Here is a 23,777-nt window from a genome sequence, read left to right as displayed (position 1 = left end):
TCCATTCAGTAATTGACTCCTGCAACATTTATTGGGTGACCACTATGCATTAAGCCCTGAAAGGCAGGGAATCAGATGTTACATACCTATGTGAGTTCCAGCTACAGGATGGTGAACACAGCCTCCCCACACCAGTAGGCCACTTTCTCAAACAATGGGAAGTCATGGGCCCTGCAAGAACTAGATGAACCTTTTGTATCCTAGATTTCTAACCCATACCCTTGAAGCCTATCCAAGAATTGCTGGCCTCCAATTATAGCCCTACTTTAGGGAAATACAGGAAATATCTGTGAACTGGAGAGAAGTCACCTAAATCCTCTTATCCATCTTGCCTCCTTTCCGCTAGGAACAGAGAGACTTCTTCACTCTGATGAAGTGGTAAGCTCCCTTCCCTTTGAAGCCCCCCTACTATCAAGCAATCTTCTCCGCTAGAGAAGAAAACATAAACACTGAATTTGAGGGAGACCTTGAGAAATACTGCTCCCATGTGCAGTAGTGTCTCTTGCTGTCTGTCCCATGAGGGCCATTCTAAGCCCATCAAGGGGCATTCCTTAGCACTGCCCAAACCTCTGGTGAGTCTTCCAGCCATTTGTTGTGCTGTAATCCTCAAGGTTGTGGGTAGTGAAATCCTAGGGAACCCAGGTCCCAGAAAATGCAGTGATTCTGATGTCCAGTCCAGATTTCATATTCCAAAGGGAATTTAGCTCTCACGTTACCAGAAATCATTCAGGACAGAGAGCCAGGTAACTTTATTTCTCATTGTTTTGGGATTTCTGGATTTTTATTATTAAATATCTACTACAGAAAACTGAACAAAAGAAAAAAATTAGGGGAAAAAATCACTGGAGAGGCAGCATAACATAGTAGTTAAAAACATGACTCTGGAGCCAAACAATCTCAGTTCCATTTCTTAATAGCTGTGTGTCCTTAGGTTTCTCAACATCTCCGGCCCAGTTTCTCCATTTACAAAACTGGGATAATAAAGGTACCTATCTCATAGAATTAAGGAGACTGAACAAGTTAATATTTGAAAAGCATTTAAAACAAAGTCTAGCACATGATAAGTGCTGTATGTGTTTGTAAAAATTTTTAAAAATCTTAAATTAACCAGGTTAATTTCTCCATGGGTCCTTCCAGTCTTTATCTGTATACATTTTTTAGATGTTATGATATGTATGTACAATTTTGTGTCCTTTTCATTCCTTAACATTATATATATTGATGCGGTGTCCACAATTACAACTTTATAGTGATTGCCTAAAACAAATTACAAATGAATTGTCCAACGATGCAATCAATGAGTAAACCATGGACACTGACACACTGGGTCATAAACTGTCACCTCTTGATCAGTCTCATACTTCTAGGTAATAATCTTTCCACCACTAGTAATCTCATTTACTAATCTTTTCTAAGGTTAATCTTGATCAACAGTAAATATCCCATTCAATACTATTTTTTTCTTAAATTCAGATTTAGTATTTCATATTCTGTTCCTTAAAGAGCACCCACATCCTCCCTTTATAACAGCAAAATCTGTATTTCCACAATTATGAACAAGATGTTACTATAAAGCTTCCCATCTATCATTCCAGCTTGATGCAAAAGTGTATTTTCAGTTGAAAAACTTCCCAGAATAAGGTTTTCCCCTTAACAATGCACTTTGATCCACAAACAGTTGAGATCTCCCTAGAAAAGAAGTCTCATTCCCTCCATTCATGTTCCTTAAGTAGGATTCCTGGTGGACCATTAGAGGAGTTTGGAGTTTTCATCACTGTAATTATCTGATGTTAAATAAAGGCTACATAACTGCTGAAAGCTTTTTCCAGTCTTTTCATTCATAGGTTTCTTCTAAGAAGATATTTTCTATTGAATAATAAGTCTTCCTGAATTCTTACTAAAAAATTTCCCCTCTTGATTTATACTTTTTTTTTTCTTTTTCAATGTGTTACCAAATGTACAATAAAAGAAAAATCTATCAATTCAATTCACAGTTTCTCTTCACTATGATTTCTCTGATGTTGAAGTAGGGCTGAGTGACCACTAAAGGCTTTTCCACAGTCATTGCATATAAAGCGTTTCTCTCCACTATGCATTCTCTGATGAATAATAAGAGAAGAATTCTTACAGAAAGCTTTCTCACAATGATTACATTTATAGGGTTTTTCTCCAGTATGGTTTCTTAGATGTACAATGAGGGAAGAACTCTCATTAAATGCTTTCCCACATTCATTACATCTATATGGTTTCTCTCCAGTATGAGTTCTCCGGTGTGCAATAAGGTGAGAGCTACAGTTAAAGGATCTTTCACATTGATTACATTTATAAGGTTTCTCACCAGTGTGAATTCTCCGATGAGCAACAAGGTGACAGCTCTGGCTGAAGGATTTTCCACATTTATTACACTCATAGGGCTTTTCTCCAGTATGAGTCCTTTGATGTCTAACAAGGTGAGCCATCTGGCTGCAGGATTTTCCACACTTATTACATTCATAAGGCTTGATTCCAGAATGAATTATTTCATGTTTAGTGAGGGCTGAGCGTTCTCTGAATGCTTTGCCACATTCCTGACAGTTATACGGTTTCTCTCCTGTGTGAGTTCTCTGATGGGCAATGAGATGGGAGCTCCAGCTGAAGGATTTTCCACATTCTGTACATTTATATGGTTTTGCTCCAGAGTGAGTTCTTTCATGTTTACTAAGCGCTGAGTAATCCCTGAAAGCTTTTTCACATTCATCACATTTAAAGGGCTTCTCTCCAGTATGCATTCTCATATGGGCAATAAGATGGGAGCTCCAACTGAAAGATTTCCCACATTCAGTACATTCAAAAGGTTTCTCTCCAGTATGAGTTCTCTGATGTCCAATAAGATGTGAGTTCCAGTTGAAAGATTTCCCACATTCATTACATACATAAGGTTTCTCTCCTGTATGAATTCTTTTATGTACAATTAGATGAGAATTCCAGCTGAAGGCTTTTCCACATTTATTACATTCGTAGGGCTTTATTCCAGTGTGAGTCCGCTCATGTTTAGTAAGGGCTGAACGATTCCTAAACACTTTCCTACATTTATCACATTCATAGGGTTTCTCTCCAGTATGAGTTTTCTTATGCTGGATAAGGTAAGAGCTCCAGATGAAAGATGTCCCACATTCATTATATTCATAGGGTTTCTCTGAGGTGTAAGTGCTTGTATGTTGAGTAAGGAATGAGTCATACCCGAAGACTTTCTCCCATTCATTGTATTTATACGCTTTCTCTACAGTACCAATTTTTTGATGCTCCATAAATGATGAGAAATAAAAGATATTCTCATATTCTTTGTAATCATACTGGTTTTCTCCAACATGAAGTCGTGGATGTTCATTAAATGATGGGCTCTGGTTAAAGATTTGATGGCATTCCTTATATTCATAGAGTTTTTCTCCTGTATGCATTCCCTTATGATCACCAAAATGTAGTATATGATTGAAAGATTTAACAGCATCAGTACATTTGAGAAGACTCTCTCCAGTCTGCATCCTTTCATGCTGAATAGGTTGTATGGACTGGTGGAAGGCTTTGTCATAATCATGATTGCCACAGGTAATCTTATCTGCATACATTATGGCTGAGTTACACCGCCAGCTTTCAGCATTTGTATCAGGCTTATAGAAATGTTCTATTTGAGAAACTCTCTGAGATGGAACTAAGTTTAAGTTCTGGCTATACTCTGCTCCAAGTTCACAGAATTCAGAACCTCTTTGAGACAGTACTTGCTTTTGCATGAAGACCATTTGCCTCATAGCTGTACTCTGGTTCATGTGATACATTTCTAATTGGTCTTTACATCCCAAGACTTCTAACCTGGAGAACCAAGGATCATCCCATATGTATCTTTCCAACTTCATGCTATGGGATTGTTCTTCCTCAAAAATGCTTTGTGTTGGGATCAATGCTTTGCTTTCAAGATTTCTCATCCACTCTGAAATAATCGGAAAAAAAGCCATGAGAGCACAGAGAAAAAACTTCTAAGAACAGAGTGGGAAAAGTGAGATTTACTCTCCATATTATTGAAAAGGCAAATGTGGACTTACTTTCAAATAAAACTGCAACACAGAGAAAGACTGTAGTAGGAAAGAGGAGAATAGTGAAAAGTGAACAAAAAAAAGAATGTTAACCAGAGTGTGTACTGAATACCAGCAAAGACCATTTAGGTGTATTTTCCCATGGAAAGAAGACCAGAATAAGTGTGTGTGGTAAAGAGTTAACTGCATGGGGCGCCTGGGTGACTAGGTTGGTTAAGCGTCTGCCTTCAGCTCAGGTCATGATCTCAGGGTCCTGGGATCGAGTCCCACATCAGGCTGCCTGGTCAGTGGGGAGCCTGCTTCTCCCTCTCAACCCCGCTCCTGCTCTCTCTCGCTATCTCTGTCTCTCTCTCTCAAATAAATAAATAAAACCTTAAAAAAAAAAAAGTTAACTGCATGTCTGAGTTGTTCAAACTTTGCACATTCCCACAAAGGCCTGTTTCATGACTAGCCTTTGGCCAGCTACTAGGAATTGAGGTCTTAGAATGGTATAAGATTGTTTTGCATGCTTGAGGTCTTGAAGCACACTGTCTCAATATCTATAAATAGTTCGTACAAATGTCATTTGTGGTGAACACCTGCTTTCCTTCTGGGGATCTGGAGCTTCAGTGATTGCAGTCAGTTATTCAGGCACTGTGTACCCAAATGTCCAATCCCCAATAAACACGTTGGGACTCCTAGGCTCAGGCAAGCTTCCCTAGTAGATGACACTACATACATGTTGTCACAACTCACTGCTGAAGGAATTAAATGTGTCTTTTGCAACTCCACTGGAAAATGACTACTGAAAGCTTGCACTTGGGTTTCCTCCGGACTTCCTTCACGTGCCTTTTCCCTTTGCTGACATTGCTTTGTATCTTTTCACTTAATAAACCACTACTCTGAATATAATGACTTTTGAGTCCTCTGAGTCCTTCTAGGGAATCACTGAACCTAAGGGTGGTCTGGGAGATCCCTGACAAAGGACACAGTGAATACGATTAAGGTAAAAAAGTAAGAAATAACGTTGCTTAAAAAAATAAATAAGTAACCAGGCCTTTAACTAATGTTTAAATGATTAAAGTGTTCTAAATCATTTCTGTGTTATAATATCCTGACTCCTCCCCTATTTGACACCTGCCCCCCCAAAAGGAGGGGGTGGGGTTAAGAGAAAGCATCACAAACAAAAGTTTTAAGCAAGGATGTTACCTATGATAATAAACTATCACCTCGTTTCCTATTCAGTTCAGTGACAAAATTCATCAGCTCAAAAATCACCACGCTTTAAGGATACTCTTACAGTTACAATTCTTCTAATAACTACGGCATCATTTGTAGGGTAATGACACAAGAGACAGACTTGAAAGGCAACATATTATGATGAAGACAAGGGAGGTATAGCCTGATATAATCTGTATTTAGAGGCTGACTCTGCACTATCCTTAGAGGATGTTTCCAGTACTTCCATAAGATCGTGAATCCAGTGAAATGTCTGGCAAATTCAATATAAGAAAGCCACCCATCATCATTGCTGAGGTGTGAGTCCTCCAACAACTGAAGAGGTCTGTATTAGTTTCCTATTTCTAAAGTAACAAATTACCACACATGTTGCAGCCTAAGATAACAAACCTTATTACTTTACAGCTTTGGAAGTCAGAAGTCCCAAACGGCTTTTACTAGGCTAAAATCAGGGTAGCTTCCCTCTAGAAGCTCTAGGGGAGAATCCACATCCTTCCTTTTCCTGCTTTTAGAAGCTGCCTGCATTCTTTGGCTTACAGCTCCTTCTTCCATCTTCAAAGCCTATCGTTCCATCCCGTCTCCATCATCCCATCTCCTTTCTCTGTCTCTGACACTACTGCCTCACTCTTATAAGGACCTTACGACTGCCCACTCAGATAACGCGAGATAATCTCTCCAGCTCCAAATGTACTCACATCTGAGAAGCCCCTTTGCCATATGAAGTACCATACTCAGAAGTTTAAGATGTGGACATCTTTTGGGGGGTAGGGGTGGGGGGTTGTCATTATTCGCCCTACCACAGGGTCTAAAGCCACAGACACCTGCCAGGGCCTAGACCCTTGTCCCTTTCTCTAGGTTTTTCTTCTCTATTCCCTCTACACCCTTTCCTTCCTTTTACTATCCAAGTCCATTACAAAAGGGGCTCTACTCTGCTCAAGAACTGGCATTTATTACCAACTTCAAGCTTAGCTCCTAGAAGTTAGGGAATGATGACCATATAGCTTTGAATCCTTCCAAAAGAAACTTTAAGAAATAGTAGCTGACCAAATGAACAATTCTTTTTTTTTTCTTTTTTTTTAAAGATTTTTTTATTTATTCATTTGAGACACAGAGGTACAGAGAGAGAGAGAGAGAGAGAGAGCATGAGCAGGGAGAGAGGCAGAGGGAGAGGGAGAAGCAGGCTCCCCGCTGAGCAGGAAGCCCGATGCGGGGCTCCATCCCAGGCCGCTGGGATCATGACCTGAGCCGAAGGCAGACGCCCAACCATCTGAGCCACCCAGGCGCCCCCAAATGAACAATTCTTGTCCAACTTTATATTCGATACTTGTGGCCTGAGTATCCAGAACCAGAGACAAGACGACAAAGTATAGTCTAACCAGGAGGTTAGAATCTATGTGATGAGAGGACATACTAAACAGTTATGGACAATACACACAGTGTATCACTGAGAGACTGCAGAGATGTAGATGCTGGGTGGGTGGGAGGCCGGAAAAGGAGATCAGCACGGATAGAAACAACCCAGGAAGGTTTCACACAGAGAAATGACGTGAGCTCGGCCTTCAAGCCTTGCTTGAATACAGACAGACTGCTCTTTACAGCATGACCTAGTCAGAAAATGAGAAAAATAACAGAAAAAAATTGGAAGGTCTTGAAATCTAGTCAGAGTTATTTAACAGGGTATTCTAATCACTATAGACTTACTGACAGAGACCTCATAATGGAAGACTTCAGGAAGATAAATCTAGAAATAACACCTGAGGTAACTAATAATAAGAATTTACGCATTAACTTGAGCTAGAATTTTGTAAGGAAACTGAGAATGATGTTGGTGGAAGCTGAAGGACACAGCTGACGCTTCAGAGGCAGAAAAATCTCAGGAGGTAGAAGACAGATTACTTCTTGGAAAGAGTGGGAGGTCAGGATGACTTCTCAATTTCCAGCTTAGGGGACTCACAGAAGGCTGGTGCCAGGGATACGCATCAAGAAGAGGGGGAGGGCGCCTGGGTGGCTCAGTTGGTTAAGCAACTGCCTTCGGCTCGGGTCATGATCCTGGAGTCCCGGGATCGAGTCCCGCATCGGGCTCCCTGCTCGGCAGGGAGTCTGCTTCTCCCTCTGACCCTCCCCCTCTCATGCTCTCTCTCTCATTCTCGCTCTCAAATAAATAAATAAAATCTTTAAAAAAAAAAAAAAGAAGAGGGGGAAACATCATCTAGAAGGAAGAGATGAGATTCCTGATTTATCGAGATCAAGGAGATATTTGAGGTGGTTTGCAAGATGGTAGAAACGGGAGGATGGAGGTGGTGGAACCATCAAGCTCAGGATGGTGGCCCAGGATGGTCAGCACCAAGAGTAGCAGAGTGAAAGTTACCGGAATTCATGAGCCCTTGATGGAAGGTTTCAGATCTGAAGGGGGCAACTGATGAGACTCCCAAAAACACCAGTTCATTAGAATGGATGAGAAGACGTCCACCTTCAGGACTTAAGAGCAGACTATGGCACACTGTTAAATTGAAAACAGCAAGATACAGAACAGTGTGCATCATAATCTACTTTAAGAAAGATGGAAATAATCTATGTTTGTAGTTGTATAAAGAAACTGGGAAAATACAATAGAAATTATTAAAACTGATTATCTGGGGCAAGATGTCAGTAAAAAGGGCAAAATAAGGGCCTCTGAAATTTCACCATTCCCTAGAGCAACCACAACACTGGCAAAAACTGTCAGAATCAATTTCCTCAGAATTTTATAAATTAACCAAAGTCTTGAAGCAGCCAAGGGAAGAGTTTATTCAAGTAAAACAGCTGAATTTTTGTAACAGTGAGCTTTATGGCATTGTAAATTACCCTAGTCCCATCTCTGGCTCCCCAGCTCCGCAGCAGCCTTGGAAAATTACAGCCCATATTTCTGGTACTAGAGGTACTAGAGCTGGAGGCTTCCCAAAGCCTCATTCCCAAAGAACAGTCATTATTTGACCTATTTGGTGGTTCCCTGGAAGACCTCCCTTGAAAGGTTGTCAGGGGCTAGAAGCCTCTAGGGAGCAGGTATTTGTTAAACATTTGCAGGCAATGTATTAAAAAAGTTGTACTGCCTGAGATGATGGAAAATAGCTGAGGCAAACGATACACAAAACCAAAAAGATTTTTAAAAAGCTGAGGGATGAGATGTTCACAGGGCTTTGAAAACTTCTAATATATTCCTGGGAATCTAGAACACCCATCATAATTAAACTATTACAAGCCAAAGAGAGGATCCTGAAAGCAGCAAGAGAGAAGAAATTCATCACATACAAGGGATCCTCATATGATTAACAGTTTATTCCTCTTCAGAAACCATGGAGGCTAGAAAGAAAAATACTGTCAACCAAGAATTCTGTATCTGACAAAACCTTCCTTCCAAAATGAAGAGGAAAGGAAAGCACTCCCAGATAAGCATCACCTGAGAGAGTCTGCTAGCAAACCTGCCCTAAAAGAAATGGAGTCCTTTACGTTAAAATGAAAGGACGCTAGGCAGTAAGTCAAAATATAGGGCACCAATAAAGGTAACTACATAGGTAAATATAACAAGACGTTACAAATGCATTTTTTGTTTGTAACTTTTTTCCCTATCTTATTTAAAAGACAAAAACAAAGCAATAATTGTAAGTCTATGTTGATGGACATACGATATATACATGTAATTTGTGACAATAACAGCATAAATGGGGGAGAATAGAGATATACAGAAGGAAAATTTCTGTACACTATAAAGTTAATGGTATTAATCCAAACTAGAGAGTTATAAATTCAGATGTTAATTATAATCCCCAGGGCAACCACTAAGAAAATAGCTCAAAAATTTATAGTAAAAAAGTGGTTACCTTTGTGTGTGCCCTGTGTGTGTAGGGGTATGGGAAGAATAACGTAGACAACAGCAGCAAAAGTAAATGAGATTTTTCAGCTTACTCCTTTTACGTAGCTCTGGGTTTTTTGAGCCATATATTACCTATATAAAAACCTTTAAAAAAAAAAAAAGAAGAAGAAGAGGGGTCTGTGGCCCCTCACTACAAGTTTGGCAATAAAGGAAATAAGAACAAATTAAAAGCAGGTAAGTGAACGAGAAATCATCGAGAGAGGGGCAGCAGAGAATATGAGAGGTGGTATCAGGAGAGTGGATGGCAAGGAAGGGAAACTGCAGCTTACAAAAACTGTTACCTTGTTAACAAGGTGGCCATCTTTGCTCTGTATCAACAGCTGCAAAAAAGTCAATACATGGGATAAATCTCCTTGGAGGGAATTGTGAATGTCTGAGGAAGGTAACTCCTCACGTCTCAGCCCAGTTCTCAAACAAGGAGGGCTTAGAGGAAAGTTCCTTGCTCCCACCTGGGGCCTGCCCTCACCTGGACAAGTGCTTTGAGGATATGCTTGTTCCACTGACCATGGCTCCTCTCCTTGCTCCAACAGAGAGATGACCTCCGGCTTGGCAATCTGATTCCCTGTGCATGGAGGAAAAACACAGCTTTGTAAACTGCCCTTGCCTCTTCTTCCCTGGGTTCTCACTCGGGCAGAATAAGCAGTCTCTCCCACTTCATGCTTTATAAGCATTAGGAATTAGTCCTTAAACATCAGGGCTCAAGATCATCTCAATCCTTCTGAGATGCCCATGAGGTCTTTTTTTTTTTTTTTTGTAGATTTACCAAAGAGTGTTACTGGTTGGCGGTGGTGGTGTTAAGGATTGATAACTTTTTTTAATTGAGATAGAACTGACATATTACATAATATCGGTTTCAGGTATACATGATTCAATATGTGTATACATTGTGAAATGATAATAATAAATCTAGTTAATATTCATTACCACAGTTACAGCCTGTGAGATTTTTTTTTTTTTTTAAAGATTTTATTTATTTATTTGACAGAGAGAGAGAGAGCACAAGCAGGCAGAGAGGCAGGCAGAGGGAGAGGGAGAAGCAGGCTCCCCCCGGAGCAGGGAGCCCAATGCGGGGCTCAATCCCAGGACCCTGGGATCATGACCTGAGCCGAAGGCAGACGCTTAACGACTGAGCCACCCAGGCGCCCCCAGCCTGTGAGCTTTTAAACACAGAGTAGCAGAAAGTATTGCAATGGAAATCGCTTCATTTACTCAGGCAGCTCCGCCTTACCCACAGAGAGCAGATGCCCATAGGTCTCCAGCATCACATCGCGGTACAGGGTCCTCTGAACAGGGTCCAGCTGCCCCCACTCCTCTTGGGTGAAGTCCACCGCCACATCCTTGAAGGTCACTGGTTCCTAAAAGAGCACAGATGTTCCTCCTCAGCCTGCTGCCACACCCTCCCATGTTCTCTGGGGATAGAGTGAGGCTGACTGCGCTGGGGAAGAGACAGGATATGGAGGAACTGTCCTGGATACGTTCAGTACTCTAACTGATTTGGGTCAGGTCCCACTGGGAGCAACCCAAGGGCCCTGTATTTGGGATGTACTCTTAGGGAATTAGGTATGTGGCCCCATAATAACCACAATGAAGATGAGCAGGTCTCTCCTAAGGCTCTTACCCAATTCTAGTAATACTGGCTAGTAAGAATGGGATTCCCACCAGGGCAATGCCCGCCTTCTTCTCTGGAGATGAACATACTGAAGGCCAGGACCAGGAAGAAAGCAGACAAGCACTGGGTTGGAGTCTGCTCAACATGTGGATCTAGGACCTGGATGGATGATCTAAATATTCACAGGCTGTCTTCCTGGCCACTATAGGGAGGTTTCCATTTCCAGATCTTTTCTGTCCCAAGGACTGGAGCTCAGAGTGAGACAGGTTTGAGGAGAGCAGCCCAGGCCAAAGAGAATCAGCTACAGTTGTTGTCAAAAAGCACTTGAGTTTTGGGGCGCCTGGGTGGCTCAGTGGGCTAAGGCTCTGCCTTCGGCTCTGGTCATGATCCCAGGGTCCTAGGATCCAGCCCCACATCAGGCTCCCCGCTCAGCAGGGAGTCTGCTTTTCCCTCTTCCTCTGCCCCTCCCCCTGGTTGTGTTCTCTCTCTAATAAAAAAAAAAAACTTAAAAAAAAAGCACTTGAGTTTTAAAATGTTCCAACTGAGCTTTTTAGGAAATATAGAAGCAGGAATGCTCACTAGAAAACTAGAGGGGAAGATGAATTATAACCTAAGTCTGACTTTGGCAACAAATGCATCCCTCACAGTGCTCTCTCTTTTGAAGATTTTGTTTAATTTGAGAGAGAGCGCGCGCACACGTGCAAGTGAGGGAGCACAAAGGGGGGCAGGAGGGGGAAAGGGAGAAGCAGACTCCCCACTGAGTGGGGAGCCCGACACAGGACTCGATCCCAGGACCCCAGGATCATGACCTGAGCTGAAGGCGGATGCTTACCGACTGAGCCACCCAGGCGCCCCTCTCACAGTGCTCTTAAGCACTCAGTTATCTCAGCAAGTCCAGGGTGGAGTGGAGTATGCCCTCCCTTGTGGTGGGAGTGGGAGTGAGCTGTCACATGGGTAGTATGTTAGAATCCCCACAGGCCCCGACAGCTTCTAGGTCCTCCCCTCCATTTGGAAACTGGCTTTCTGGTCTACCTCTGTGTCAGTGAATTTCCCCTCTGAGAGTCCTGTGAACCTCTACCCACGCCTTCACAGCCTGCTACGTCACTGCCTTTCCCACGGCCTTCCTTTCTGCCCCTGCTAGTCAAGGCAAACTGAGCTTCTCTCTGATCAGGGTCAGCTGTCATGACTGGGTCTTCAGTGTGCCAACTTGTACTCTGTCAGTCTCAACTGCTCCCCTTCCACCTTCACACAACGCTTGGCTTAAAACACAGAACCGATTCTGCTGCAGTGATTCCATTACTCCGAAACACACTTAAAACTGCGCAGCCCAACCTCTCTTAGTGAAACTATGCCTAACCTTGGACTCATCAAGGCCAATACCTTGGTTTGCTTTTACAGACCTGCCTAGGCCTCAGTTTCCTTGATGGGTGATGCTTCTATGTTTTACGTAACATAAGCTTCTTAATTTAAATGAACATTTGGACAGAGAAGTGCACAAAGCCTAAATGAGCTGAAATCATAAGCTCAGTGTCCTTTCACGGAGCCATCACACCAGGGGGAACAGGTGGGAGGCCATATTTTCTAACCAGGATTCTCCTGCTGTGCTCACTTCATACCACCTAATTTCCCCAGAAGGTGGCATCTACTTGATGGCTTCCAAGTTCACCTATACTTAACAAGGTTCAAACCCACATCCTGGCAGCTATCAACCTGGTGAACTGAGCCACAAGTCAACCACCAGGCTAACCACCCCTCCCAAGACCATAATGGAATCCCCGTGCACAAACTTAAAAAGGAATAGAACTACATCTAATAGACACTGAAGGACTGAAAGTGATTCTGCAACCTTTAATCAAATAGTGGACATTGGCAATGATCATCAACAACTGCTGCATCACACATGAAAGGCAGACAGGGAACGAACATGTCTAAATAACATGAAGACTAATGGAGGAGCAGCTATTGTTAGCCTAATACATCACATCATCCGAAAATGGGATCACCAGACATCCTGTGCCCACTAACGCAACACAGTAGGAAGGACTCAGCACCACCAATGATGTAATCTTGCCCAAAATATGGGACCTGAATCTACTCAGCCCTCCAGTCCAATGATCAGTTACAGGAGACAAAGGGAAGAGGAACTCACCCAATGACATCAAGAGAGCAAAATCAGGCAAATCAACAAGACAAGTGACCTAATTTCTTCAGTATATGAAGCACACATAATGTGGGGTCCTTTTTTGGATCCTCATTTGAACAAACCAACCATAAAAGGTATTTTGGGGACAAGTGGAAAAAAATCGAACATTGCTTGGGTATTAGCTAATAAGGAATTACTGTTAATTTTATTGGGTGTGATGAAGGTAGTGATAAAGATATTATTTTCTAAAAATTATGTATCTTTTAGAAATATACATGTAAGTGTTTATAAGCAAAATGACAGAATAGCTGAGATTTGCTTTAAGATATTCCAGTTTTCAGAAAGTGCCAGGATAGATGAAAAGAAAGGCAGAAAGCTGATAGCTGATGGTTGTTGTTACTGAACACGGGTGTTTGTAATAATGCCCCCCACCGAGAGATGTTCACATCCTAAACCCCAGAACCTATGACTGTTATCTTAATATGACAAAGGGACTTTGCAGAGATGTGATTACATTAAGGATGTTGATTTGGGAAGATTATCTTGTATCATCCAGGTGGGCTCAGTGTAATCACAAAGGTCGCTTTAAGTGGAGGAGGAGGGTCTGAGTCAAAGCAGGAGATGGGACATTGGAAGCAGAGGTTGGAGTGATGCACGTTGAAGATGGAGGTGGGGACCCTGAGCCAAGAAATGCAGGTAACCTCCAGAAGCTGGAAAAAGCAAAGAAACAGATTCTCCCTTGGAGCTTCCAAAGGGAACACAGCCCTACAGAGCCCCCCCCCCCTTTCTTTTGTCTTCGAAAAATGTTACCATTTATTGACTTCTGAGGGGGAGAAGACATAACAATATATGCCAAAGAAGAGGCTTCGAGGGGAAGACAGAGCTGGCTGATTGCCAAGAGCCTACAGACCCATCTTAGACTTCTGAACTCTAGAACAAGAGAGTAAATGTATATTGTTCTAAGCCATTAAGTTTGCAGTGATTTGTTACAATGGTAACAGGAATTAACACAAGGTTCAGATTCCACCTTATGGTTTAAAAATCCCCCAAAGTTTTCTAAGAATGGGAAATACCCAGAAGAGGCCATTGGCAGGTGGTGTCCCACACATTGTTGCAAGACAGGGAACAGATGAAAGTGTGCCAGACCAAGGAAACAGCAGAGGAGATCCCAGCCCCACAGGTTCGAAGGGGCTACAGTGGAAGAGGTTCCCAGGAGAGGCTCTGGGCCCTGAGCTTAAATGATAGTGAAGGCAGGAGTGAGAACCAGGCTGAAAACAGGGGAGTCTGTATTCAGGAGAGCTTTGCCAATGGTCCCACCTCCCAACTGGCCACTCCACCTTGGGGGCAACATGACCACCAACTGCCCTGCACTTACACTTGGGCAACACTGCCCAGACCCTTCTCACACACAAGAATGTGTGAGGTTCTAAGGCTGCTCAGGTGACCAGCAACCCTGGAGCTGAAATCTCTTCCACAGGACACGGGGTTGGGAGGTCTGTGGCCTGACAGCCAACTGCATACCCGAGAAACCAGAAGCACAACCAACTTGATGGTCCTGGCCCAACCAGGTCCACGGAGCTTAGAGTGAGACTTGCTGGGAGGCAGATACACAGATACACAGACACACAGACACATAAATACAAAGGGAGGCCAATCAGGAACCAGACTGGTTCAGCCACAGCAAAGCAGGATGCTCAAAGACAGCCTTACTGCTCTTTCCCGGCAAACACAGACCGGAGGAGCCCTGGATACATGAGGAACATGTGCAGCACAGGCAGAGAGACCAAATTCAGGGGCCAAAAGGAAAACAGAATATAGGCAGCAGATACAGCCAACTTTCAGTGAACTGCAATTCCATTTCCCCGACTGGAGGCTTCAGTATAAAACAGGACAGGGCGATACCAGAGGGGCTCTGAAAGAACAAGAATTCATTGAACATGAAGACACAGCACTTGCTTCAGGAGGCCCACCACGTAAACAGAAGGCCTCAGAAACAGAACAAATATAAAGGAATAGGACAGATTTTTTTTTTTTTTTAAATACAAGAGTTCTTAAAACAAGACACAAAAACACTAGCCATAAACAAAGCCAGATATGTTTGACAAAAATATCCTGGAAAACATTTGACTGATAAGACACCACAAAATTAAGACAAGCTACAGACTGGGAAAAGACAATTCATGTAAGGCAAAGAATCAGGATCCAGAATGCCTACATATCAACAGGTCAGAGAGTACACAAATCTAAGAATGAGAGAGAAATACAGATGATTAGTAATGATAGGAAAACATACTCAATCTCACTAGCAATCAAGGAAATGCAAAGTAATACAATAAACCTTTTTCGTCTTGAGATAAGCAAAAATTAAAAGCCCTGACACTGCCAAGTGGCAGCAAAGATGCAGGGAAACAGGCACTATTCCAGAGTGGTGACAAGAGGCTTTGTACCTTCAAAGGGCCACATGGCAGCACTGGTCATATTGAAAACACACATGCACCCTAAAACTAAGCATAATTCTGCTTCTAGGTGTATGTCTACATTAACATATATATGTGTGCACAAAGTGAAATTACAAGAATGTTCACACACAGCAAAAATGGTGGGGGCAGGGAACTTCTAAGCCCATCCATGAAAAGGATGAACAGAGGGCAAAAGGAATGAACTTATCACATGGATGGACCTTAAAGTCGACCTTGAATAAGCAAAGAAAGGCGTAGAAAAGCTAGATAGGAAAAGCACTGCTTTAAAAAAAAATAGAATAGGGGCGCCTGGCTGACTCAAGTCAATAGAGCATGAGATTCCTGATCTCAGGGTTGTGAGTTCGAGCCCCACTTTGGGTATAGAGATGACTTAAAAATCTTAAAAAAATAGAATATTACTATCTAAGTGATACATATAGAAATAGATGATCTATGTATGAGTATGAAAATAAATTAGCCGTGTACGCACCATAAGCAGTCATTCTGCGTAAGCATGGGAAAAGAATGTGACTGGACACTGTGTAAAAGGAAAACTAAGCAAATATGACAAAACATTAACTGTTCATTCAGAGTAATGGAGACCATGTTTGATTACTTTTCAGACTTTTCTGTAATTATGGAATTTGTCCAAACAAAACTTTAAACAAGTAAGTATTTCTAGGGGCACCCAGGTGGCTCAGTTGTTAGTGTCTGCCTTTGGCTCAGGTCATGATCCCAGGGTCCTGGGATCGAGCCCCGCATGGGGCTCCCTGCTCAGCGGGAAGCCTGCTTCTCCCTCTCCCAATCCTCCTGCTTGTGTTCTGTCAAATACATAAATAAAATCTTAAAAAAAAAAAAAAGTATTTCCAGATTTCCAGTAGATGTTATCAAAGTGGAAGGAATCGTGGACTGCCAAACAGGAAGAAAAAAAACACCCCCAGCTGAATAGCTCTATGTTGGGGCCCACAGTTCATCGGAGGCCTTGAAGATGCAGAAAATGCAAAACCAAGACTGGACGTTAAACAGAAAGAAGAGATGGGGCAAGTCAGGGACCAGTATTACCAGCTGTGGGGACAAGAGAGACCCTAGAAGCTAGGACAGGAAGGAGTGAGCCGTTCCATTCCCAGGTAACCCTTAAACTTGAACTTCACAAACATCTGCTAGGATGACTGGAAAATGTCTCACCCAAATTTCCTGCAATCATTCCTGCACGTTTCACCTTGTACGTATGTATGAGCACTTACCGGGGCTCTCTACAGCACTTTATGGAATCTGCTAACCAGCCGCCATGGGAAGGTTTGAGGGAAGATGCAGAGGGTGCTGAGATGGGTTTCAGCTCCTGCATTATCTGAAATCATGGACAGTTGGCCCATTCATGGAATCTGGGGAAATTCAGATGTACTTCTTTGGCATCTTCACAATTTCATTCGTATTTTAGTGCAAGTTCTTTGCAGGGAAGGAGAACAACTATGTGCACATCCTCAAGGCAACAAGAGATGAGTGCAGAGTATTACTGTTGTTTATGTGCATGTTTATCATGCAGGAAGCACTGGTGGATTGTTATACAGGGGTTTGAGAGTTTCCACATTTGAGGAAGCTGGCTGGAGTTTTTTTTAGATGGGATATTATTATTTTCCCTATTCTTCAAAATAATTGGATCTGGGCTCCCACTAGTTGAAACTTCACTATCCAACATGAACCCCAAAATGGACTATTCAGATAACAAGGGATGACAGCACTTGACGTTTTCACCAGGTGAATGCTTTATTTCAGTATTTAATTTGGAGGGAACAATAGAGGGACATACGGAGCTCTTGTTAGTGTTCCTGAAGACCTCGCTTAATATAAAACTCATATGATTCAAGTCTTGAGTTTTCCACAGGGAAAAATCCGAAGTGAGTGTGGGGAGGGGGCGAGGAGCATGTACTCAGAAATCACAACTCTTCAGACATTGGAGGGTGTTGTCATTTTAATTCTCCATTTTATTTTCTCAGCATTAACCCTAGTAATTCTCAGAAACCCTCACATAAATTAACAGCAGAGTGCAGCCCAGCGGTTATTAAGGCTTCTTCACAGCATTTTATTACAGCTAACTTCTGTTCCCAGGCGACTGATTCGGGGCCCATCTTTCAGCCTAGCCTCACTGCTGAATCCGTTACAGAATCTAAAAAGGACTATATATCATAGCAGCAGTGAACACCACAGTCACCCAAGTTCTGATGCCAAACCACCACCACTCTGCACCCCGTGGTTCGGGCCCGGCTGCCTTCCTAGGACAGCAGTGCTGCCATGTGGGAGCAGCGTGCTTGCGATGCACTTCGCCAGTCAGCTTTGAAACTGGGAGATTCCATTACATTTTTTTTTTTTTTAATTTGGGGGAGGCATAAAGTTGAAATTTTATTAACATTTATATATCTCAGTATCTCATATTTGTTTAATCCGTTATTTTAACTTAGAAAAGAAAAACTTAAATATAGTAATGAAACTATTTTTCTTCATCTTTCAGAGTAGGGAGTCAAAGGGTAAATGTAAATTTCATGAATCAGGATGAAAATCTCTCACTTAGAAATATGGAGATAACCCTAAGGAACCAAAAACAGTAAGTTAAAAATGGCTGCCTCTGAATCACAAGAAGAAATAAAATGTTGATATGCGCTACAACATAAATGATCCTTAAAAACAGAAACCAGACACGAAAGGCCATATATTGTATGATTCCCTTTATGTGAAATGTCCAGAATAGACAAATAAATAAAGTAAATTAGTAGCTGCCAGGGGTTGAGGGCGGTGGGAACAGGGAGTGACTACTCATGGGCTCAGGATTTCTTTTTGGGGTGATGAAAATGATCTAGAAGTAGGTATTGGTTGGTAATAGTTGTCCAATTCTGTGAATATATGAAAAATCACAGAACTATACATTTTAAAAGGGTGAACCTATGGTATTCGAATAATATTTTAATACAGTTGTTATAAAAAAGCTTTGTTTGTAAGTGGCTGCTTCTAATGAAGAGGCTGGGCCGGAGAAAAGGGAGAGGACTCCTTTCCAGTATCATCTACCCTGCTATCCTATTTCCTGCCACCTTTCCCGCATCAACTCTGCTGTCCTATTTCTCTCAGGAGCCGTCCTTATGCCCTTCCAGGCACAAAGCTCCCCTGCTTTGACTCCCTTACAGCTCTAAGGTCTTCTCCTAGGCCCTGGTCACACTGACACCTGAAATGCAAGCCTGCTTCCCACAGCCCCCTTCTCCCCACACTCCTGCCAGGGACATCCTTCCAGCCACATTTTAGACACTGGTGCCTCCTGCTCCCAACACTTATAAGGGTCTTTATTACCACCAGGATGGAGCCCTGGCTCTGCAGCAGGTGTTCAGGGCCTGGCAGCGTTCATCCTGGCCTCTCCATCCTAGATTCTAATTGGGGTCAGCCCTCACCCAGACGCTGGTCACGCAGTGCCCCCGCGCCCCACACACACCAGCGGCGCTGTAAAAGGCCAGACCTCTGCTTCCCGGGCTGCCGAACCCCGCTCACCTCTTGGTGCAAGCGTGTCACGTCTCCAGGCAGTCTCTCTCCCCACAGCGGAAGGATTCCAGCTGCTCTGTGCCCCAGTGACTCTGTGCAGACTGACCCACTTCCCAAGGCATTAGTTGGGCTCGGCTCCTCCAAGGTTTGGGGCCTCCCTAAGCATCTCAGGCTTATGCCCTGAACCACATATACACCACCAGCAGGCCATGAGGTCTCGGCAGCTGAGTGAACCATCTTGGAAAAGGGACTGAGAATTCCTCAGAACCAGGGCTTGAACTCGTCCATGTTCCCCTCCCAGCAAGCACAGAGCTCACAGGACAGCATCAAACTGAATCAGGCACTGAATACATGAGGTAAGGTGTGAGGAGGAAAGGGGGGCTGCCAGCTAAAAGGGTTGCCCCTGATCCCCCAAAACAACACACAGCACAGCTAGGGCTTAGGAATGTGAATAGGCTGGTTGATAATGTGGCTCCAAGTTATAGAAAACTGTTTAAATTCTTCCTGAATGCTCAGAAAGCAATAAACTTCCAGCCAATTCCTTCTCCACCCAAACTCTAGCTGTTATAAAGTGAGGAACATATAGCCTAGGATGGCAGGGGACAACCTGGACACCTGAGGGAACAGGACAACCCTTCAGGAAAAAGTAGAAGCCCACCTCACCTGGATCTGGGCTGTTGGAAGCCCAGGGGCCCTCCTCTCCTCCTTGGGGTTCTCTTCCACATGCCAGGTGGAGTCCTGAGGACATAGAGCTGGGGAGGAAAACAAAGTCACGGAGGCAGCTCTCCCTGCCAGAAGTATGCCCACGTAAGTCCTTTATCCTGGGGGGAGGGCTCAGGGAGAGCCAGTTCCTGGCCCTCTCTGCGGGGCAAAGGAAAAGACTCATCTCCTCATTTTATAGATGAAGGAAACGGGGCTCAGAGAAGGTAAGGGATGTGCCTAAACACGAACCCTGCACTGCCCCCCTTTGCTCTGAGGCACCGTCTTTGAGCAGTAGTGCCCTTCACACCCTTTCTGGGCCTGAGCCACACAGGGCCACACGTTTATTCTCACGCACCCTGTCCTGGAAGCGTCACCATCACCGTATCTCCCAGTGCCATGTTCTGATCCTTTCCTGTTCCAGCTCTGCCCAGAGACAGATCTGGACCAGAGTCCCCCACTCTCCCAAGCCCTAAATCCCCCAGCTCGGATTCCTGGCCAGGGCAGGTCAGTTCTGGGAGAAGCCAGGACCAGCAGCCAACATGGCCAACGGGGACACAGGCTCTTGACTCACCCCAGGAGGCCCATGGGTCAACAGCCGCCATTCCCCAGGACTGGTCTGTAAGGACACCTGCACCAGATCAGGTTAGGACAAGTAAAGGAAAGGCACTGTGACAACAATCCTAGCGACTAAAGGCAACAAAATGGAAAAGGAGATCTGCCTCACTAATGGGTGTAACAAAGTTCCATAGACAGAGCCCAAGAGCACGTGACAAAATCCAACATCATAAGCTAGATTTATACCAGAAATGCATAGGTAAGTCACTATTAGAAAATGTGATGTGATGTAGCCACAGAACAATTAAGAACAGAATCCCTTAAACGGCTAATGAGATATCTGATAAAATGTTTAACATTACCTAATTTTTTAAAAAAATCTAAGTAGTAAGACACTCCCTCGATGTCTTTACTGACAGATATATGAAGCCTAATTTAAAGATAGAATACCACTGACATCGCACTATTTAGCACTGTTCTTAAACTACATGCCAATGCTGTAAGAACGAAAAACAAAAATAAAGGTAAAATATAGCAGTGATAGAGAAATTCTGACTGGATGTATGACTGTCTAAGAAATCCCACAAATCACTAGAAAATCTCTTAGAACTAAGAGACATCTTAGGACTATAAAATATACAAAAATTGCATGGTGTCTTACACCAAAAAGTTTTCCTTTTCACCAACAAACAAGTTGTTTTTCTTTTTAATCTTTTTTTTTTTTTTAAAGATTTTATTTATTTATTTGACACAGCGAGAGAGGGAACACAAGCAGGGGGAGTGGGAGAGGGAGAAGCAGGCTCTCCGCTGAGCACGGAGCCCGATGCGGGGCCTGACCTCAGGACCCTGGGATCATGACCCGAGCCGAAGGCAGACGCTTAACGACTGAGCCACCCATGTGCCCGTTTTTTCTTTTTAAATGTCACTCAGTTCTAATTCTTTTTTTTAATTCTATTTTTTTTATTCTAATGTTAATCCCCATACATTACATCATTGGTTTTAGATGAAGTGTTCCATGATGCATTGTTTGTGCATAACACCCAGTGCTCCATGCAGAACGTGCCCTCCTCAATACCCACCACCAGGCTAACCCGTCCTCCCACCCCCCTCCCCACTCAGTTCTAATTCTATACCAAGACCAAGAGACCCCCTCCAATCCCCCAAAACCCTCAGCCCCTGCCCAGCTTTGACCCCTGGCTGCAGCAGGTTGCTGCTGAGGCGGCCCAGAAGAAACAGAATTTGGACTCACCCCACGAGGCCCACGGGTTGATGGCTGCCATCTCACAAGATCAACTGACCAGGTGCCTGCCCAGGTGCACGGGATTCGGGTGATTCACGGAATGCAATTGCAGTACCAACCTAATGACAGATGGAAAACACAAAAGCGGTCCTTTCTCTGGAGAAGATCGAGGGAACAAAGACAGCCCATCCACAGAAGCAACAGAAGACTTCTGGGGAGCACTGTAAGAAAACAGAATTTAGGGCTGCCTGGGCGGCTCAGCCGTTAAGCGTCTGCCTTCGGCTCAGGTCACGATCCCAGCGTCCTGGGATTGAGTCCCACGTGGGGCTCCTCGCTCAGTGGGGAGCCTGCTTCTCCTGCCTGCTGTTCCCCCCGCTTATGTGCTCCCTCTCTCTCTCTGACAAATAAAATCTTAAAAAAAAAACACCAAAAAACAATTTACATGTCAAAAACAAGAGAATGAAGAGTGAGTTGAATAAGCTAAAAAAGAGCACAATCCAGGATGAGAGGGTGGATATTTGTCAATGGCTCCCAAGAGACAGCCAGTGACAACTTCCAGGTAACTTTTCGGCGATTTACAAAAATTACTGTAAAATCTACCTGCACCACCCAAAAAATCAGTGGCTGCCTAGAGCTGGCGGGGAGGGAGGAATGCGGCCTGACCGCTTAATGGGTGCAGGGGTTTCTTTTGGAAGGTGATGAAAATGTTCTGGAGTTAGTTTTTTATTTCACAACTCTCTAAATACACAACAAAACCCCCCGAATTGTAGTCTAAAATGGTTAATTTTATGTTACGCAAATTTTATCTAGAAGGAAGGAGGGGAGAGAAGCAAGAAATCAACCTGCAACACCTAGCAGGCCCAAGCCTGTCTGTCTCCTGGTGTGGAGCCCAGACCACCAACCGCCTAGGTTCCAAGTCTTTGTGCAGGTCCCGAGACCTCTCTGAGGGTTCCCAGGCCAACTGGCAGAGCTCTGCGGATTCCTGGGAGCGTGTTTAAAGCACCAGGACGCCTACTGGGCCCCAGGAACCCGGGATCTGTGCCAAAACTCAAAGCAGGCAAACTATTCTGCACGGCCGTTTGCAACTCAACAAAGTCCGCGGTCACCGCAAGCTGAAAGGAACCGAGGCCTGTTCCCCTCCCGCGTTCGACGTCGTCCTCCAGCGCCTCCGGCGAACCCGCGGGGACGAGAGACACCCGCTGGGGAAGAAAGGTGTTCATTCCCATAAGGGCCTCAGAGGCGTCCTCGTCACCTGCTGCCGGGCCTCCCGCCCGACTTCCCCCACTACCCCCGGGGCGGATGGGATGCTCAGGTGCCCGTACCAGCGAGGGGCCCGCCTTACCTGGCCCGCGGCTCCCGGCCTCCCACCCCTGCGAGCCGGTCCCCGCCGCTCTCGGCAAGCGACTTAGCAAACTCGGGATCGCTCGGCCGGGGGCGTCCGGCTTTTGTTCCGCTCCAAGGTTCGGCCCGGCGGTGCCCTTGGGATCCTGGCGCGCGGCGGGGGAGACAAAGGCGTGCCGGGCCAGCGGCCGCGACCCGGCGCCAGGCCCGACGTGCAGGGTTTCCCCCGGGCCCGCCCAGCCGGCCCAGCGCGGCCGCGAGCCCGGAGGCGGGAGGCGGGAGAACCAAGGGAAACGGGGGCGCGAAGCCAGCGCGGAAAGGGCAGGTGCGGGACCCGCCCTGGCGCCGCGCCGGCCCCGATGGCAGGCGACGCGTCTTCCCGCTCGTTCTCCCGACCCGCCCAGTCCTCGGCGTCGGCGGCAGCAACGAGCCCACCGCCTCGGCAACCGCCTCACCTCGGCGGCGGACAATGGCGGCCGCTCCCCCGGCGTCGACCAGGACGCGCCGCGCGGGCTCCTGGGAGTTGTAGTTCCGGGCGGTATGCTTCCGGTTGGTCCGGAAGCGTCGTCATGGCAGGTACAGGGAGCAGCTCCGCCTCGAGTCCCACCCAGGCGCTTACCTGGGTGACTAGTGTTCTAGCCCCCGGCGAACGGGACGCTGCTGTCCCGGGCCTGGACCACCCTCCCTGCCGCCGCTGCCGAACTCCGGAAGGCCTGGGTAGGCCGCGACCCCGTGAGCCTCAGTTTGCCCGTCTGTGAAATGGGGGCTCACGGTAGCTGCCCTTAGCAATGCGACCTTGACGAAATCTGATCGTTTTCTGCGTCCCATACGCAGGTCTGAACGCTTTCAAGGGGTCCTTTCATTTAACATTTACAGTACTGTGAGGAAGGGGCTGTTCTGAGCTCCCTTTCCAGATGAGGAGGCTGGTTTGAAGCTTCTCCTCGCATATGAAGCCCTTGTGTTTAGAACATGAGGGATTGTTCCCAGATCTCTTTCTAGATGGCGAAGCTTAAT

At 44.9% G+C, this 23,777-nt stretch overlaps 1 protein-coding gene across 4 annotated transcripts; it reads right to left on the bottom strand.

Moving 5' to 3' along the window:
* Positions 1 to 1,945: 1,945 nt before the first annotated feature.
* On the bottom strand, positions 1,946 to 23,243 carry ZNF606 (zinc finger protein 606). 4 transcript variants are annotated; one of them, XM_021691822.1, is made up of 7 exons: positions 22,765 to 23,243; positions 21,432 to 21,541; positions 20,199 to 20,255; positions 19,589 to 19,677; positions 10,424 to 10,550; positions 9,662 to 9,757; positions 1,946 to 3,964 (listed from the first exon to the last, which is right to left on the bottom strand). In XM_021691822.1, the coding sequence occupies exons 2-7, from the start codon at positions 21,460 to 21,462 to the stop codon at positions 1,989 to 1,991; spliced, it is 2,376 nt and encodes a 791-aa protein (XP_021547497.1). In that variant the 5' UTR covers positions 21,463 to 21,541; positions 22,765 to 23,243; the 3' UTR covers positions 1,946 to 1,988. The 4 variants fall into 4 exon arrangements, with proteins under 4 accessions (XP_021547497.1, XP_021547500.1, XP_021547498.1 ...); XM_021691825.1 differs by lacking the exons at positions 20,199 to 20,255; positions 22,765 to 23,243 and having other exon boundaries at positions 19,589 to 19,663; positions 21,432 to 21,505; XM_021691823.1 differs by lacking the exons at positions 19,589 to 19,677; positions 20,199 to 20,255; positions 22,765 to 23,243 and having other exon boundaries at positions 21,432 to 21,450.
* Between the last annotated feature and the right edge of the window lie 534 nt (positions 23,244 to 23,777).

The sequence above is a fragment of the Neomonachus schauinslandi genome, chromosome 16, assembly GCF_002201575.2.
Source record: "Neomonachus schauinslandi chromosome 16, ASM220157v2, whole genome shotgun sequence".
NCBI lineage: Eukaryota > Metazoa > Chordata > Mammalia > Carnivora > Phocidae > Neomonachus > Neomonachus schauinslandi.
This window is presented reverse-complemented; position numbering and strand designations above follow the sequence as displayed.

Excerpts from the sequence above, each read along its gene's own strand:
- ZNF606 (XM_021691822.1), bottom strand. The coding sequence starts at position 21,462 with ATGGCAGCCATCAACCCGTGGGCCTCGTGGG. Across the intron at positions 20,256-21,431 it reads CAACCCGTGGGCCTCGTGGG|GTGTCCTTACAGACCAGTCC; the intron begins GTGAGTCCAAAT and ends GATCTGGTGCAG. Across the intron at positions 10,551-19,588 it reads TTCCAACAGCCCAGATCCAG|GAACCAGTGACCTTCAAGGA; the intron begins GTGAGGTGGGCT and ends GTGCTCTTTTAG.